This window comes from Lacerta agilis, chromosome 4, assembly GCF_009819535.1.
Source record: "Lacerta agilis isolate rLacAgi1 chromosome 4, rLacAgi1.pri, whole genome shotgun sequence".
Classification (NCBI taxonomy): Eukaryota; Metazoa; Chordata; class Lepidosauria; order Squamata; family Lacertidae; genus Lacerta; species Lacerta agilis.
Window position 1 is genome coordinate 40068956 of NC_046315.1, and position 17152 is coordinate 40086107.

A 17152-nucleotide genomic window follows, 5' to 3' on the forward strand; every position below is an offset into this window, starting at 1 on the left:
TGCGGTGGGCATCTCCGTGTGATTTGAGTGTTTATTTTTTTGGCTTTTGGGGCAGGTGTTCATACGGTTGGATAACACTGAGGAGGTTTCCGCAACTATCATATGAGCAGAAATTGGGGTAAAAAGACTCCCTCCTGCAGCCTTATCCAATATTGTTCCTTCACAAAAGCCTGCTTTAAAAGAACCTGCAAAAATTGGGTCTCTGGTTTCCCCTCATTAATTGGGTGTCTGTTGCATTTGGGTGGGGAGGAAGGAGGTTCCTAAGTGATCAGGCAACTTGGCCAGGCAAAGCACATTAAAATGGATAAAGGGATTTCCTGACAGTATAAATACCTGCACACGACTTCCCTGTGCACCATAACCCATGTTATGTATATATGTAAGGGAAAGTGGTAGCAATCGAATCCGAACTGCTGGGAACTGCATAGGGTAGACTTGGGAGGAAGGCAAGGCATCTCTTCATTCTTCCTTTTCTGTTTGCTTGTGGGAATGAGTTGTCAAGCCTTTCCTTCAGCTGACACCTTCATCCCTTTGAATTCAGACTCGTCAACCTCTCTGCCTCTGATAATGCATCACAGTGCTGCAGAGTGCTTACCTGTCTCCAATCATGCCACCAATGTGGTATCAACAGGTACTTTTTTATTCTATCAGTGTTGCTGTTCTCAATGTGCCATGCCTTGGCATCTTTCATATGCTACGCAAGACCTTGAAGGGAAAACTTTTTAAAGAGATTTGATTCTCTGAGCAAATGGTTCAAACTAAAGCTACCAGCATGCCAGGTTTAATTGCGTATGGTGTAGTTGTTGGTTTTTTTAATTGCCATATTAGCTTTCCAGTAAAATCTTCACAGTGGTGAAGCTGAATCATCATAATGCATCATCAAAAGGCTGGTGTCTTATTTACTTATCTGATATCGTATTTCTTTAAAATGTTTCTTAAATGTTTCATCAGAAGATTCCAGGGTGGTGTACAAACGTGTGAATAAAATCAATTCACACGATGTACAAACTTTAAAACCAATTAGAAACAAGATGAAACATAAATCTAAAATGGTAAAAGCGTATCGCAATTCTTAAAACCATTTACAATCTGAAATGTCTTATTTCCTACTTCTCAAAAACTCATACTAAAGAATGGGAAGATGCATTTTATGAAGTGGAAAATAAAACCAACCAGTTTGCACATATGCCAGCACTAAAAATCTAAGCTGTTGCAAACTTAACCAAGCTAATAAATCCTGTTTTCAGTTGCATGTCTAAGTATGGCATTATTAACAATTTTCATTTCATTTGGACTCTTCCATATGACATTTTATTTTTGTTGTTATTGCTCCTGCTCTCGGTGGTGGTATATTCTGCAACATGTAATTGACTCATTTATACTGAATTTGTGGTGGGTTTATCTTGGAGAATCCACACATCCTTCTGCTTTATTAGTTGTTCTACAATGCTTCCCCAATATTACTGCACTATTGTCATCTGGAGCTGCACATCTTGAACTAAAGTGCTATAAAAGATATCTGGGAGTGGGGGTGGGGGAAACTTGGAATGTTTGTGGTATAAAAAATTAAAGGATTTTTGCAGGAACACGCACTGTTTGGAAACAGAAGAATTTGTCTGCCTCCCAAACCTTTGCAAACACAAACAGTATTGAAATTGGGATTGTATGTATAACCTCCCTGGTACCAAATAATCATGAAAGCACAATATAATCGATGCTTGGAAGGGCCCTTAGAGTTGATCAAAAGCATCAATTTATTCCAAGTGATGTGAAATGACATTTCAACCTTAAATAAAATCATTTGTATGCCCATTTTTTTCAAACTCCAGTGTGTGTTTAAGCAGAAGAGAAAATAGAATCAGAAAAAGCTGCTACCTAAAACCCAGGGAGGGGCACAGGGAGTGAGAATTAATCTATATTGAAGGTACATCAAAAAGAGTTTTCACCAACCAATAAAAGTTTGATAAGGAAGAAGCTAACAAGCCTCCTAGAGGGAATTACATAGTCTGGGCTGCAACCATAGATACTCTGTCCCATTTTCCTACCACCAGCATGTCTGAACCCAGCTGGAAATGGCCTCAAAGATCTCAGAAATTGGGTATGATTGAATTGGGATTGGAAACACAGCCGTATCCAAAGTCAGTCTAAACTGGAAAAGTGGGCCATGGGTTTCTGAACTTTCTGCCACATCTGCATTTTCTCAAGTCATACTTTCAAACACTTGCAGGGTTTTATATAACCTGCCAGAGAGTTTACAGTTTTAGAATAAGTTTTCAAAATAAGAGTTGTTTCAAGAAGTACCAGAATTAGGTTTGAGGGCTACCTTGGCAAAGTTCTACCTGGTCAACCTCGACTTCACCAATGTCTCGCCACTAACACTGGCACCCACCTCCAAATAACTTTCTGGTAGTTGTGGACTCACAACTAAATGCTGCACTATGGTGCCAGTGACTAGTCATGCCACATCAACAACAATAGGACAGACCACTCAGAAGTAAGCAGAGGGTGCCTGGTGCTGGTTTAGAGTAATAGCTGCTCCTTGGGAAGGCAGGGAGAGATCTAAAGTCAACAAATAAATACGATTAAATAAATAAATATGATTTTTAAGATAGAGATCCATGTCCCATCGACAGAGGCTTTTGTGTGGAGTTGCTTCATCACTCTGCATCTGGTTTCTCCCAAATGAGTTATATCAGTGATGCATGAAAGTCATTGTGCTGAGAAACTGCTACTCTTTCCTCTCCCCTGCAGGCAATTTAACCCAGGCTCTTTTCAGTTCCTTAGGTTTTCTGTGACTTCAAGAGCTCTCCGTTTTTAATTTCAGAGAAGCATCAAGATGTGCATTAAAGCAGATGACCCTGAAAGCATATTATACTGTATCCAACTATTTCAAAGATCATTAAGTTAAAACTTTTTTTCTGTTACATGGGAGAAAACCAATTTGTGGATTCAAAAGAAATGAAGAAAGAAGCAGAACGCTGCACTGCCGTTTTAATTTAATGTGAAATAGAATCCTTCCAGGAATATAATTCATTTCTATTTCAATGCCTTAAAACAAGAACTGTGGCTGAAGAATGAAAATAAAAAATGGCTTGGCACACAGTGATTTATTTGCAGTGCATAACTCCCCTGCCACACACATAGAAACATATGCTTTTTAATTTTGTGAATAGTTCAGACTGTGGACTTTTGACAAGCCTGTCAGATAAGGTTTGCCTGTGATTAGTACAGAACTATATTGAAACTTGCATGTGTGATCTTTAACAAACAGTTCTGTTTTGAAGTAAAACTGGATGCACTGATTTGCTGGCAAGGGAGTTCCTTCTGTGTGAAATGGAATCAAACCAAAGAACAATGGGTATATTTGACTAATGCAGAAGCCATTCATAATTCAAGAAGTAGTCAAATGTTCCTTTGATTCCTTTATCATCTGCCCCACATCAGACTTGGCAATTATTACTATTTTTTTAAAAAAAAGTTTTATTTTGTAAAATTTACACAATAAAATAAAATCTCATAAGCATATTTTCTATTTTATGTGTCAAGCTTTTCCAGTAATCACTATAACTAGCACACAATGGCCTACATTTACTGGACTTCTGCTCCACCTGCTTTCAACAACTTTGTCCTGCATGGTAAATCTGAGCTGCATTGAAAGCTGTGTGCATGCAGTTGCTTTCCCTGAATGTACAGCTCAAATTCACACACTTTCTTAAGATGCTCTCCAAAAGGTACAGTACAGACTCAAGACAGATCCAAAATGTGAATATAACATATTATTTGTTTGCCTGTTTGTTCGTTTCATAACATTTATACACAACTTGGTCGTAAAAGAAAAGAACAACGCTCAAAGCAGTTTGTTGTTGTTCAGTCGTGTCCGACTCTTCGTGACCCCATGGACCAGAGCACGCCAGGCACGCCTATCCTTCACTGCCTCTCGCAGTTTGGCCAAACTCATGCTAGTAGTTTCAAAGCAGTTTACAGAAAGATAAAACAATAAAATAAAGGGGGGGATTACAACCATACTTGAAAGCATATAGAAGGTAAAATACTAAAGCTAATTAAAATTACCTTCACTTTCTTAGTGTCTGGGTAGGCTTGTCTAAACAGGATTCTTTTTTAGCAGACACCAAACATAGAACAGTGAAGGCACCTGCTTCATCTCAACTGGCAGGAGTTCCAAAGTGTAGATGCTGCCATACTAAACGGGTCTTGTATGACACTTGTAGTGATGCTAATTCTTCAATTGAAGAGGTCAAATGGGCACATTTGGGGCAAGGCAATCCTAGTACACTGGTCCCAAGTTGTTAAGGGTATAGTACAGTGATGGTCAAACTTGGCCCTCCAGATGTTTTGGGACTACAACTCCCATCATCCCTGACCACTGGTCCTGTTAGCTAGGGATGATGGGAGTTGTAGTCCAACATAACAGCTGGAGGGCCAAGTTTGGCCATTATTGGTATAGTATGTCAGTTTGCATTTCTTGGTGCAGAAAGTATTGATCTGATGTGTAGAGATCTTCCCTATTCTAATTAATCCAAGAGGGTTCTGGAAGCTTCTCTGTGTGAAAGAAACAAGCAGGAGGTTCCTGATGTTTCGTGTTATTCCTTCAGAGACGCCGAGTACAGCTGGCTTAAACTGGTTCTCTCACCTTTTCAGTCAAGGTCATGCTGACTATAAAAGGAGGGCCAGAAGGAGCCTGGGTTTCACTTTCTCTTTCTATATCTTTTCCTTCTGGTGTGGTGTTCTTTACATAGTACTGTATGCTTAGTGTTAAAGTTTAAGACTTATTTTAAATTATTGTAAATTTAAGTTAAGTCTGCTGCAACTGGATTTTTTATGGACAGTGCCAGTCCTGAATGTATTGGATTGGTGACCATTATGCTCTTTTCCTTCAGTAGCAGTAAAGCTCGGCTGGAAGAAATATTAATTGCCTCTGGTCTATTTTGGAGGGGAATCCTGCAACGTGTTTAAGTTTTTACTCTGCTAACTGTACATTGGAATCTATTCTGGGTCAATATTGAGTAGAATTTCAATGGCATAGTATACTTTTGTTGGGTTGAAAGGATGCTCTTTGGGTCCCTATACATGTTCTTACTGGTCTTATCTGTTTTGCTAACCCCAACCCCTAAATCTTCCTCCATATGCCTCTCCATGCCGACACTGGGAAATGTTCTATCAGGTCTGCATTATTCCATCCCATCCTGCCATTATGGAAACCAGCAAGCTGCCTACGGAGTGATGGCAGGTAAGAAATGTTCTCTTAAAACCAGTGGGCTCAAATTCAGTTTGTCACAACTGAAATGGTATTACTGCACTCTCAACTTCCTCCCCCACTTTTTACCCAGGTATCAAGCCTACGGGTCCAGATATGCTGGCAGCCAGCCTCTCTCAAAGCCGCATTTTGCAGACCTGCAGTATGCCCCATCCCAACATTGTGAATGGTGTTGGCACATTGCAAGGCAAGTGTGTCCTGTTTCATTTTGTTTTGTTTTCCCTAACTGATTAACCTTATTACATAAAAGGCTTCAGTTCCCGAGTGGCATTCCTGTAACAGCAGTAGTTCAAAATCAAAAGGAGCAGGGTTTAAATCTTAATTGCCATTTAAAAACAATGAAAAGCCATACAAAATAAGGATGACTAAAAGGGACCTTGTGGTTGGAGCTAGTTATCATCATCGGGAATGAATGAATGAATGATTCTTTATTTGCATCAGCCATCAGCCATAGCAATAAAACAACAATACGATATCCAATAATAAAAATAAAAAGTCAATTATATAAAATACATTTTAGGGTTTATAATCAATAGTCAAATAGTGGATCTTATTCTGATTGCCCCAGCTAAAAACCTTGCAACCTTTGCTGTCACCTGCTCATCTTGATCTGCCACTGTAGCAGTGGTTGGGCGACCCAGAATGGACAATAAAAGAGGGGTGATAATCTTATTCCTCAAGTCTTTATAAAGAGTGCAAGCCAGAAGGGCATGCACCACTGATTTGGTACTGCCATCTCCACAGGACATAAGCATTTTTTGTGTGGAATCTGCTGGAATCATTCCTCAAGTACAACCATTTAAAAATGATGAAAAGGTATACAGAATAAGGATGACTAAAAGGGACCTTGTGGTTGGGGCTAGTCATCTTCATTGGGAGGGAATTCTGCAAACCCAGGAGCTGCCCCAGACAGCTTAGTGTCTATTCACTAACCAAATCTATTTTTCTGGTGGGAGATACGAAAGGACTTCTTAGCTTGTGGGAAGGTTCATATGGGTGGAGATAGTGTTTCAGATAACCTGGCCCTCAGCTTTTTAGGGTTTAAGCACCTTTAATGGGCTTGGAAGCAAATTGGGAAGCCAGCACAGTCTATTTCTTTATTCATTTCCAATACAGTATTTATAGATCACTTTTCACCACAGATGGTCACAGAGCAGTTTACAGAACGATCAATAAGACCAGTGGACATAGGACCAGGGTAATATGAAATGAGAATAAGCTATTAAGACTTCAATCCCATGCCACTTACCTGCGAGCGAGTCCTATTGATCTTGGTGAGGCTTACTTCTGAGTAAAAGTCTGCCTAGGATTGCACTGCTGCTAAATGATGTGATCTAGGAAATTATAGCATTTGTTTTTGTTCTCCAACAGGTAGCCTCACCCCTTGCCTTTATAAATTCCCTGACCATGCGCTGAGCGCCAGTTCATGTGCTCTGGGCCACAGCTTTCCTTCCATGCACCCCTCCATCCTTGGAGATGACTCGGTCACTGATTTTAAGCAGGAATTCCGCAAGAAGAACAAGTCAATCGAAGAACCAATGGACATGGATTCTCCTGAAATCAGGGAGCTAGAAAAGTTTGCCAATGAGTTCAAGCTGAGAAGAATTAAGCTGGGTATGAGACTCATTTAACTAAGGATGTTAGGAGATTGTATATATATATATATATATATATATATATATATATATATATATATATATATATATATATAATCTTATGCTAAAGCGACAAATGCATGGATTGTGGCATACTGATAATGATAAAATGGTCAATTTTCAGAAGCAGAGTAGAAAGGGCAGCATGAAAGGTCCATGTCTAAGTACTATTGTGAATGAACTGGGTTTTTACCCAATACTGGAGCTTTTCAAGCCTCCCACATTTTTCAAAAATTGTGCACTGATGTAAATGATCATATGCAAGAAATCTAAATGTGAATGTCTTTTCTGAGTAGTAGGAAAGGTATAGTGCAAGCCTTGTATAGTGCAAGGATACCGGTAAGTCCCAGACTCTCTTTTTAGTTTGTCTGCTTCTTTGTTAAAATTAAAACATTTATTTTGTACAAGCAACAGCGAGTCTTGTGGCAGCTTAAAAACAAAGAAATTTACTTTGGCATGACGTCTGTGGCATGTGGTGCATAAAGTGACTGTAGATGCATTAAGTGTTATCCATAGATGCAGAATCATCCTCTACCGATCTCACTGAGGTCAGAAGAAAAAGAAATGCAGAAAAGTACAAGGAGTGCTAATTATGGCATTACCAGTGGCCATTCATGCAAAGTTGATAATTTGGACAGCCTGGCATTGGTAAGCTAATTAGCACATGCAGTCTACAAGGTGACAGGGGAGTCTTTGTTATTTTTGCAGCCACAGATTAATGGCTTCCCCATTGGAAAACCTTTTCTGTGTCTGATTGGTGTGAAATCAAAATCAGATTTGTTTTATTAGATGAAAGAAAAATTCAGGAAGAGCTTCAAAATCACCAGTGTGTGTGTGTGTGTGTGTGTGTGTGTGTGTGTGTGTGTGTGTAAATTGATAAACAGATAAAGTGTTCCTATGCCAACATCTTTCCTTGAGCTTCTAGGATTCTTTTCTTTCGGCAGGTTATACCCAAACTAATGTTGGGGAGGCTTTGGCTGCTGTGCATGGCTCTGAGTTCAGCCAAACAACTATTTGCCGGTTTGAAAACTTGCAGCTGAGCTTCAAGAATGCTTGCAAACTAAAATCCATCCTAACCAAGTGGCTGGAGGAAGCAGAACAAGTAGGAGGTATAACCCAAAATTCCACAGCTCTTCTTTAAGGAGATTTCCTTGCTTGTGTGCATTGAAACTGATGTGGAGCAGAGAGCAATTTTCAGAAAGCACAGGCCTGCTGCAACAACCCCTTTAGCACATTTAGTCAAGGGAAGAAGCAGGATTGTTCCCACTAGCTCTGTCCCAGGTGCCCATGAACCAGGTGACAAAGCGCCCCTGGGTCTTAGGTGTGGGTCATGTTTTGAAATCACTGAAATGTGAGTGTTTAGTTCACAGGAATTGCAGGTCACAATAGCTTTTGATACTGTGCATGTTATCATTGGAAGTCGCTTTCTCTCACAATGTTCTGTTCTGCAGCTTTATACAATGAAAAAGTTGGAGTGAATGAGCGGAAAAGGAAACGCAGAACAACCATAAGGTAATGTGGCTGGATGCTGAACTGGGCTTTTCAGCTTTGGGAAATGCAGGCAGTCAGCACTTGAGTATTCCCATCTGTAGGAATAGTCCCCTAAGGCTGCCATCCTACATACCAGGGGTTAGGGACCTCGGGTCCAGGGGCAAAAGACCTGGTCTTTCTAGCCATCCCTCAAGACTTTCCCCACACATCCCCTAGGATGAACCCCCCAATGTCCCTGCTCCATGCCACCCATGGGTGCTTTTGCCCATCTTACTCATCTGGATGGATGATGGAGGTGTGTGTGTGTGTGTGTGTGTGTGTGTGTGTGTGTGTGTGTGTGTAAACCTCTGACTCTTGTGTGGCTAGAAAATAGCCTCCTGTGGAAAGGTAAGAGTCTTCCCCATTGTCCCACTAATGCAATGCAGCCCTTAAGCACAAAGAGGGGGCCCTTCCCTGCTATAAAACACTTATCTGAGGCTAAGTCCCTAGAATCATAGAATTGTAGAGTTGGAAATCCTCCCCACCCCCGGTGGCTTGTAGAATTAGGCTGCTTAGCTTTTCTCCCTTTAGTTGTTTTGTTAATAAGTGTTTTATAGAAGATGGTTGCTTTGCTGATGATTTGTAATTGTTTTACTAGCGATTTGTTAATTATTCTATATGATTTATGTTGTAATTGTGATGGTCTGTTATGTTGTTTATTGTTGTAAGCTGCTTTGTGACTCACGTAAGTGAAAAGTGGCATAGAAATATAATGAATGAATGAATGACCCTGAGGGTCATCTAGTACAACCCCCTGCAATGCAGGGATCCTGCCCACAGCCTTCCCTGGCTGGGCTCGAACCACCAACCTTCGGGTTAATAGGATTGCCTTGCTAATTACATATATGGTCCTTGTATTTGTGGGGCGGGGGGGGCGAGGTCCAAAACATCACACTATGTTCCTCCATATACTTACAGTTGAGTTCATGGTCCCTTTAAAAGACCCATGCTAATTCAATCTTCTACTATTTTGAATCGATAAAAACCACAATGTTTTGTTTTACTCCACCACCCTGCCGATGCTGATACACTCACCCATTCCTGGCTTGTTTAACCTCAGCAACACAAATACATTGCAAAGCACAACTTCTCTAAAATGAAACCCTGAAAAGGGAACACACCATCCCGGCTTATTTTACATCAGAATCCTATAACTGCTTTGGACAGCCCTTTTCATGTCAAACATAAAGTATAATGCTTCCCCCTTGTGGCCAAAATGAAAAATTGTTCCGCTACAGAGGGAATTGTTTTTTGTTACCCACTTGGCTTTGGAAAAAAAATACACCACATATCTGAATATTTTCACAATATTTCAGTTTTGGGCTGAAAAGCAGAACAAGCAGCTTGGAGGCAATTTCAACATTCATTTGTAGTTTCCCCAAAGAATGAGGCAATATCGTAATATCGTAACAAGGTTTCCAACTTGTTTATAAGACCCAATTTCATTTCCACACCTCCAACACAATGGGGATCCATTCCTGTACATCCTTACTATTTTTTCCGGGGTGAGGTGCCACCTATATATCATTTTCAATATGTGTTCCCTTAAGTTGTAGCAGGCGGTAAATTTTATATCTACCCGCCACAACCTTTCCCACTGCTCCATTAATATATTATACCCGAAATCCTGGGCCCACTTCACCATAACAGATTTTACCTCTTCCTCTTTTAGATCCCATTCTAACAGTATGTTGTAAATATTTGAAATATACTTCCCCTTGCTTTGGATTACCTCTTTCTCGAATCTTGATTTTTCTTTTGCCAAACCACTTTTTTTGTCTATTATAAATCTTTGATAAATTTGGAAATACTGTAGCCAATCATTTAAGTGTTCTTTAATTTCTTCATATTTTTTCAGATGCAGATCGTTCTCTTTTTCTTCCAATAACATTCGATAGGTGGCCCTTCCTCCCTCCATATTTATCTTTTTAATTGTTATCACATCTATGGGTGATGTCCATAAGGGGATTTTGGGTTCTAGGATTCCCTTATATTTTATCCATATTAAATACAGTGATTTCCTAATTAAATGGTTCAAAAAACCCTTGTGGACTTTTACCTTTTCATATAGTAGGTAGGAGTGCCAACCATATCTGTTTTCCACACCTTCTAAATCTAATAATTCATAATCTTTTAAAGTTATCCAATCTCTTATCCAATTTAGTGCTGCGGCTGCATGATATAACTCCAAGTTTGGCATGGCAAACCCTCCCCTTTCTTTCCTATCAGTCAGTAATTCAAACTTGATCCTAGGTCTTTTCCCGTTCCATATGAATTTGGCTAGATCCTTTTTCCATTCTTTAAAGACTTTCATGCCCCCCAATATTGGTATTGCTTGAAATAGATATAGCATTTTTGGGAGGATGCTCATCTTAGCCACCGATATTCTTCCCCACAATGAAAGGTTTAGTTTGTTCCATGTCTCCATGTTTGCCTTTACTTCTCTCCATGTTTTTTTATAATTATCATCAAAAAGATTGATACTTTTAGGTGTTATATTTATTCCTAAATACTTAGCCTTATTTTTGATTTCCAATCCTGTTAATTTATGTAGTTCTTCTTTTTCAATTTTGTTCAGATTTTTGGTCATCAGGGTAGTTTTTTGATAATTTATTTTAAGCCCCGCCACCTTTCCGTATTCTTTGATTATATCTAATGCTATCGGTATATTCTCTTTGGGTTCTTGTGTCGTAATTATTAGATCATCGGCGAATGCTCTCACCTTATAGGTATTCTTTCCCACTACAATTCCTTTTAGTTTTCTTTCTTTTCTAATGTTATTTAGTAGGACCTCTAATACCAATACAAACAACAAGGGTGAAAGGGGACACCGTTGCCTGGTTCCTTTGGATATTTGGAAGCTATTCGTTACGCTCCCATTTATGATTAACCTTGCTCTCTGCTGGTTGTAGATTGCCTCTATAGCCCTCCTCATGTTTTCTTTAAATCCAATTTTTTCCAGGTGTCTTTTCATAAACTCCCAGGAGACATTGTCAAATGCCTTTTCGGCATCCAAAAGCAGCAAAGCTGCTTTTTTATCTATTTTAAACTCTAAATATTCTAAAATATCTATTATATTCCTTATGTTATTTGAGATTTGTCTACCTGGTATAAATCCTGCCTGATTGGGGTGTACGATATCTTTAATTACATTTTTTAATCTGTTGGCAATCACCCCTGCAAACAATTTGTAGTCACTATTTAAGAGAGAGATCGGTCTGTAATTTTTCATTAGGTCGAGGTCCGCATCCTGTTTGGGTAGGAGTGTAATATATGCTTCTCTCCAAGAGTCTGGTAAACTTCCTTTAAGTAATATTTGGTTCATTAGATCTTTTAATGGATTTATCATTATTTCTTCCATTTTTTTATAATATTCTATCGGTAATCCGTCGGGTCCTGGTGATTTCCCGGTTTTACATTTCTTCATTACATTTCTGATCTCCTGTACTGTAATTGGGGTATCCATTTCTTTTGCTTTTTCCTCTATAATAGTCTCTAATTTGTATTTCTCTAAGTAATTATTTATTTCTTTACAATCTTCTTCCTTTTTCTTATATAATTCCTCATAATACTTCAGAAAATTATCTACTATCATCTGTGGTTTGTTTATATATTTATCCCCAATCTTTATTCTATTTATCATTTTTTCATTTTTTCTTTTTTTCAATTGCCAAGCAAGAAATTTGCTTGGTTTGTTTGCAAATTCGAATTTATTTCGGTTCCAAATTTTTAAATTCCATTCCATCTCCTGTTCTACTTTGGTTTTATATTCTGTTTTTAACATATTTATCTCTTTTCTTAATTTTTCATTTTTTGGGCTCTTATATAATTCCTTTTCTTTTTTATTCAAATCCTCAATTATTCTTTTTTTTTCTTTTTTCTTTTCCCTTTTTTTCCTGATATTCTGTTTTATGAAGTAGCCTCTGATAAATGCTTTCCCTGTATCCCATATTATTCCTTGCTCCATTTGCTTATCATTATTTAATTTGAAAAAATCCACTAATTCTTTTTTTGCACCTTCCAGAATTTTTTCATCATATAACAGATCGTTATTTAATTTCCATCTTCTTATTCCTGTTGACCATTCTGGTCTCAATTGAAGTAGCATTGGGTTATGGTCAGAAAATGTCCTTGGTTCTATTTTAATTTCCTTAATTCTATTCAATAAATCTATTGACAACCAGATCGCATCTATTCTGCTTGCAGTTTTTTTTGCACTCGAAAAATATGTGTACTCTCTTTCTATTTCGTTTTGAAATCTCCAGCTGTCTTTCATGTCTAATTTTCCCATCATTCTAAAAAAGGTATATGGCAATTTTCCTTGATTTTTCCCATCTCCTTTCCCCGTTCTATCTAATTGCGGGTTGGCTACCCCATTTAGGTCCCCCATCATCACCATTTTCCCTTCGGCAAATTCCATCAGTTTAGATTCAATCTTCTTAAAGTATTCTACTTTCTTCCCGTTAGGTGCATATATTCCTATAATATATATTAGCTCGCCTCTATAAGTGATCTTGAGAATAACCGTTCTTCCCTCTTCATCAACATAAATTAATTGTGGCTCCAGGTTGGATCTTGCATAAATCACTACCCCTCTCTTCTTTTTCTCATCCGCTGCAATAAATTCAACTCCTAGTTTTGGGTCTATTAATATTCTTTTGTGGTCTCTTTTTATGTGGGTTTCTTGTAAGCAAATAATATCTAACTTTTGTTTCAGTAGTACGTGTCTTATTCTGTTCCTTTTTACCTTATTATTTAAACCATTCACATTCCATGATAATATTTTGAGATTCATTTTATTGTATTAAACTACACACCGTTATGTTAAAACTCTCTATTCACTTTCAGAGCTACTTTCTTCTTGCGTTGTCTCTGGGTTGGGTTCTTTTCCTATTTGCAGTCTCTCACCTCCTAATTCCTTCCTGTACCTTTCAAAAAAGAGGTCAGCATCTTCTGGTGTATCAAACCTCCTCCTCTTCCCTTTGAAACTAAAGGATATTCCTTCCGGATATTCCCACTTGAAGGCAATAGACTTTGCCCTCAGTGCTCTTGTAAGGAATTGGTACCTCTCTCTTTTTCTCAATAAGCGAGGAGGAACTTCCTTCAGCACTATTATGTTTCCTCCCTCTATCTTAAGAATCTTTCTCCTTCTAGTTTGTAAGATTTGGTTTCTCAGCTTATTTGATTCAAAAGAGATCAGACAGTCTCCTGGCCACTTGTTTTCTTTCGCTTTCTTGGAGTTGACCCTGAAAACCGTTTCTATACCCTCAGTCACTACTTCCTCCTGCATTTCTAACCATGTTGCTATCTCTTTAATAATTATTTTTTGCAGGTTTCCTTCTGGTATTTCTGGGACACCCCTGAATCTGAGAACATTCCCCTTAACTTGCATTTGTAACATCGACATAGCATCCCAGGTTGCCTCCTGGGTTATTTTGAACTCCTCCCTTTCCTTCCTTGCCCTGTCTCCCTCCTTTTTACACTCTTTGATTTCCTTAAACGCTTTCTTTACAGTCTCCTCCAAAATCTGTATTTTGTTTTTATTGTCCTGTATTGTCTTTACCAGTCCCTTGTTCTCCTCTGTCAACTCCAATACTTGCGTCTTCAATTCTGTAATTGCTTTGGTGTTGCTCTCTATTCTTCCATTCATTTGATCTAGCTTTTCTTCAATTCCTTTCATGTTGTTGTTTACTTCCACTTTTAAGTCATTAAATTCTTTCTTCATTTCTCCTATATCCCCTCTTATGTCTCCTCTTAGGCTCAGGATCAGCTCTTTAATTTCCATATCTTGTTCTGTGCCTGAGTTTCTTCTTGTGTTATATTTTTTAATTGTTGTCATTATACAATTCTCTGTCCTGTAATTTCTTTATTCCTTTAATTTCTTTTTATTTATTTCTTTTCACCAGTTCTTGACAACCTGCAATTACTCCTCTTGCCACTTGTGTCGCTGTCTTTTCTTCCTTTCTATTTCTATTTCTTTCTCCTTGCAGTCCCACTAGTGGCCACTGATGTCGCTGTTTTCGGAGGTTTCCCTTTCTTTACTGGGCTTCTGCTTTAAGGTCTTTCTCCGCCTCTTTGTTGCTCACTTCCTTCTGCCTCTGCCTCCTTTCATCACATCTCCCCTCCCATCACAACTCCACGCTACTCCATCTTTGTCTCTCGTAAGTAAAATACTTTATTTTTTATCAGAGAGTCTCTTTAAATTTCTTTAGATCCTGTTAAAGACCAGAAAGCTCCTCTTCCTTTGTCAGCGTTAGATTGCTGGGTCTCACAAAAATAGCGTCTTTCTCTCCTTTCTCTTTCACTCTCCTTTATTTCCCTTTCTTTCTTTTTCCTTTTCGCCTTATATTTATCGGAAAAAGGAGAGGTTTACCGCAGTATTTCTCTTATATATAGTCCATTTTAATCGATTGAGCCTTTAATTGTCTGTAGTGAGATCAATTACATTAAGGATAATTTCCGTTTTCTCCCTTTTCCCCCTCAATTCCGAAATCCAGTCTCTAATCGGCAGGATTTGTTGTTACAGTCTATAAATTATGCCGATTAGGTAGTGATCTAGGGGTGGTATAAAGTTGGAAGCTTTACCGCTCTTTCGCCGTTCCGAATTCCGGGGCTTTTTCGCCAGGAGTCGTTCTAATCCTCGTGCCGGGTCCCTCCACTCTCTTACCGCTAAGCAAAAGAATTCGGGGTTCCCTTCTGGCACCGCTGGATCCTTCGGCTGAGGGTCACCCCCTCAAGCCTTTTCGGGGTCGTGCAGCCCTCACAGCACCCCAAAAAACTCCGTGGCGAACGCTCCAGCTTGCAGCTTTCGCGGAGCGCGTTCGTTCGCGGTTGCGGCAAAACCGGAAGCATATGTGGTGGACGTGTCCAGAAGTAAACAATTATTGGAACCAGATCTATGAAGAATTGAAAAAGTTGATAAAAACCAATTTTAAAAAAAGACCAGAAACATTCCTATTAAGTATTCTACCAGATGAAATTAAAAAAGAGAAAAGAGTTCTATGTATGTATGGTACCACAGCAGCGAGAATGCTAGTGGCTAGAAACTGGAAAAGCAAGGTTATACCATCTATAGCCGATTGGCAAAACCTAATGATAGAATACTTACAGTTAGCCAAAACAACGGGCAAAATAAGAGGACAGATGATTCAGGAGGTTTGGAAAGAATGGAGGGTATTTAAAGAATATCTAACAGAGAGTGGTTTAACTGAAATCCTAAAAGCAGATCTAGATTGAACCTTAAAAATTAAGTGGAGAGTATGAGAAGACAGTAAGAGTAGGAACAAGAATCACAACTGTATGTTTTGTTAAAGAAGTTAACTAAGAAATACAAAAAGGATAATTGGAAGTTTTGAGATCGAGTGTTATGAAGTGTTGTAAGAATAAATGTGGATACTTGTAAGATGACTGAAAGCATGAATGTAATGTATGTATGTATGTATGTAATGTATGTAATGTATGTTTGTTAATGGCTGAAGATTTTTTAGTTGTTATGATTTTAAACAATAAAGAGATTGATTGTGAAGAAAACAAAAAAAAAAAAAAGGTTTCCAACTTGTTTTCTAAATGTTATGCTCTCAGATTAGAAACGCAAATTTAAGCCAATTTAAAATGTGATTTGGTAAAACACATACTTTTGTGTTAACTGGTACAGATTTATATATATATATATATATATATATATATATATATATATATATATATATATATATATATATATTTGCTCGTGTTGTCATTTGTATTTTCTATTACAGCTAGGGGCCTCCAAAGGTGGAAGTGGCTGAGGCCTCTCTGGACATGTGAGAGATATTGCCATGGAAGGTTTTCACTAAGACACCTTTGGCAATATACCATCCATTTTTAAAGCACCAATTTGAGCCTTGCTTTTCTCTTTTCTCTCTTGAATTTGGTGCTGCCCTCTTTTTCTCCGCCAGTATTGAAAGCACGGGGATAAATATGGATGATGCTTCCTATTTGTATCGCACAACCCAGGCACCAAATGACATGTGGATGCCATACTTTTTTCCCTATCATGTATGTGAAACGCCTTGCATGAACTGGCCCATAGTTTCCATGCAGCCTGAGATGCCAAGGATATGATCGGATTGTTATGGTTCTCCTTTCTAGCATTGCAGCCAAAGAAGCTCTGGAGAGCCATTTTGCAGAACAAAGCAAGCCTTCATCTCAGGAGATCATGAGGATGGCTGAGGGGCTCAGTCTGGAGAAAGAAGTGGTGAGGGTCTGGTTCTGCAACAGAAGGCAACGAGAGAAGAGAGTGAAGACCAGTTTGCACCAGAACACCTTTAATTCCATTATTAAGGACCACCAAGAGTGCCACTAGAATTTCTTGGAGTGAAGCGGGTCTTTAGACAGGAACACTTTGAAAACTGGACTCCCTCCCCCACCCCCAAAGGAAAAGAAATTGGCATAAATGCAGGGCATGTAATGCTTAACACTTTTACAAGTTTGTCAAGCTTAATGATAAAATCATTTTAGGGATGCTTCATTTAAATACTGCACACTTAATACAGCCTAGTGCAGCAGCACCTTGTGTGTTTTAGTAATGCCAAACAAGTGGGAAATAGGCAAAGCAGGAATGAAGACTGCTTGGCCTATTTTAACAGCACTTTCTATAGTGTCAGAGGGTGATGATGACTCCTGTGGGTGCAGAATGCAGAAGTTAGGTGGTTAG

General features: G+C 38.7%; 1 protein-coding gene across 1 annotated transcript; it reads left to right on the top strand.

Annotated features, from left to right (window-relative positions):
* Positions 1-489: 489 nt before the first annotated feature.
* Positions 490-16816, top strand: POU1F1 (POU class 1 homeobox 1). The gene is made up of 7 exons (XM_033145817.1): positions 490-631; positions 3319-3328; positions 5109-5248; positions 6647-6889; positions 7875-8039; positions 8382-8442; positions 16588-16816. The coding sequence occupies exons 1-7, from the start codon at positions 490-492 to the stop codon at positions 16799-16801; spliced, it is 975 nt and encodes a 324-aa protein (XP_033001708.1). The 3' UTR covers positions 16802-16816.
* The last annotated feature ends 336 nt before the right edge of the window (positions 16817-17152 follow it).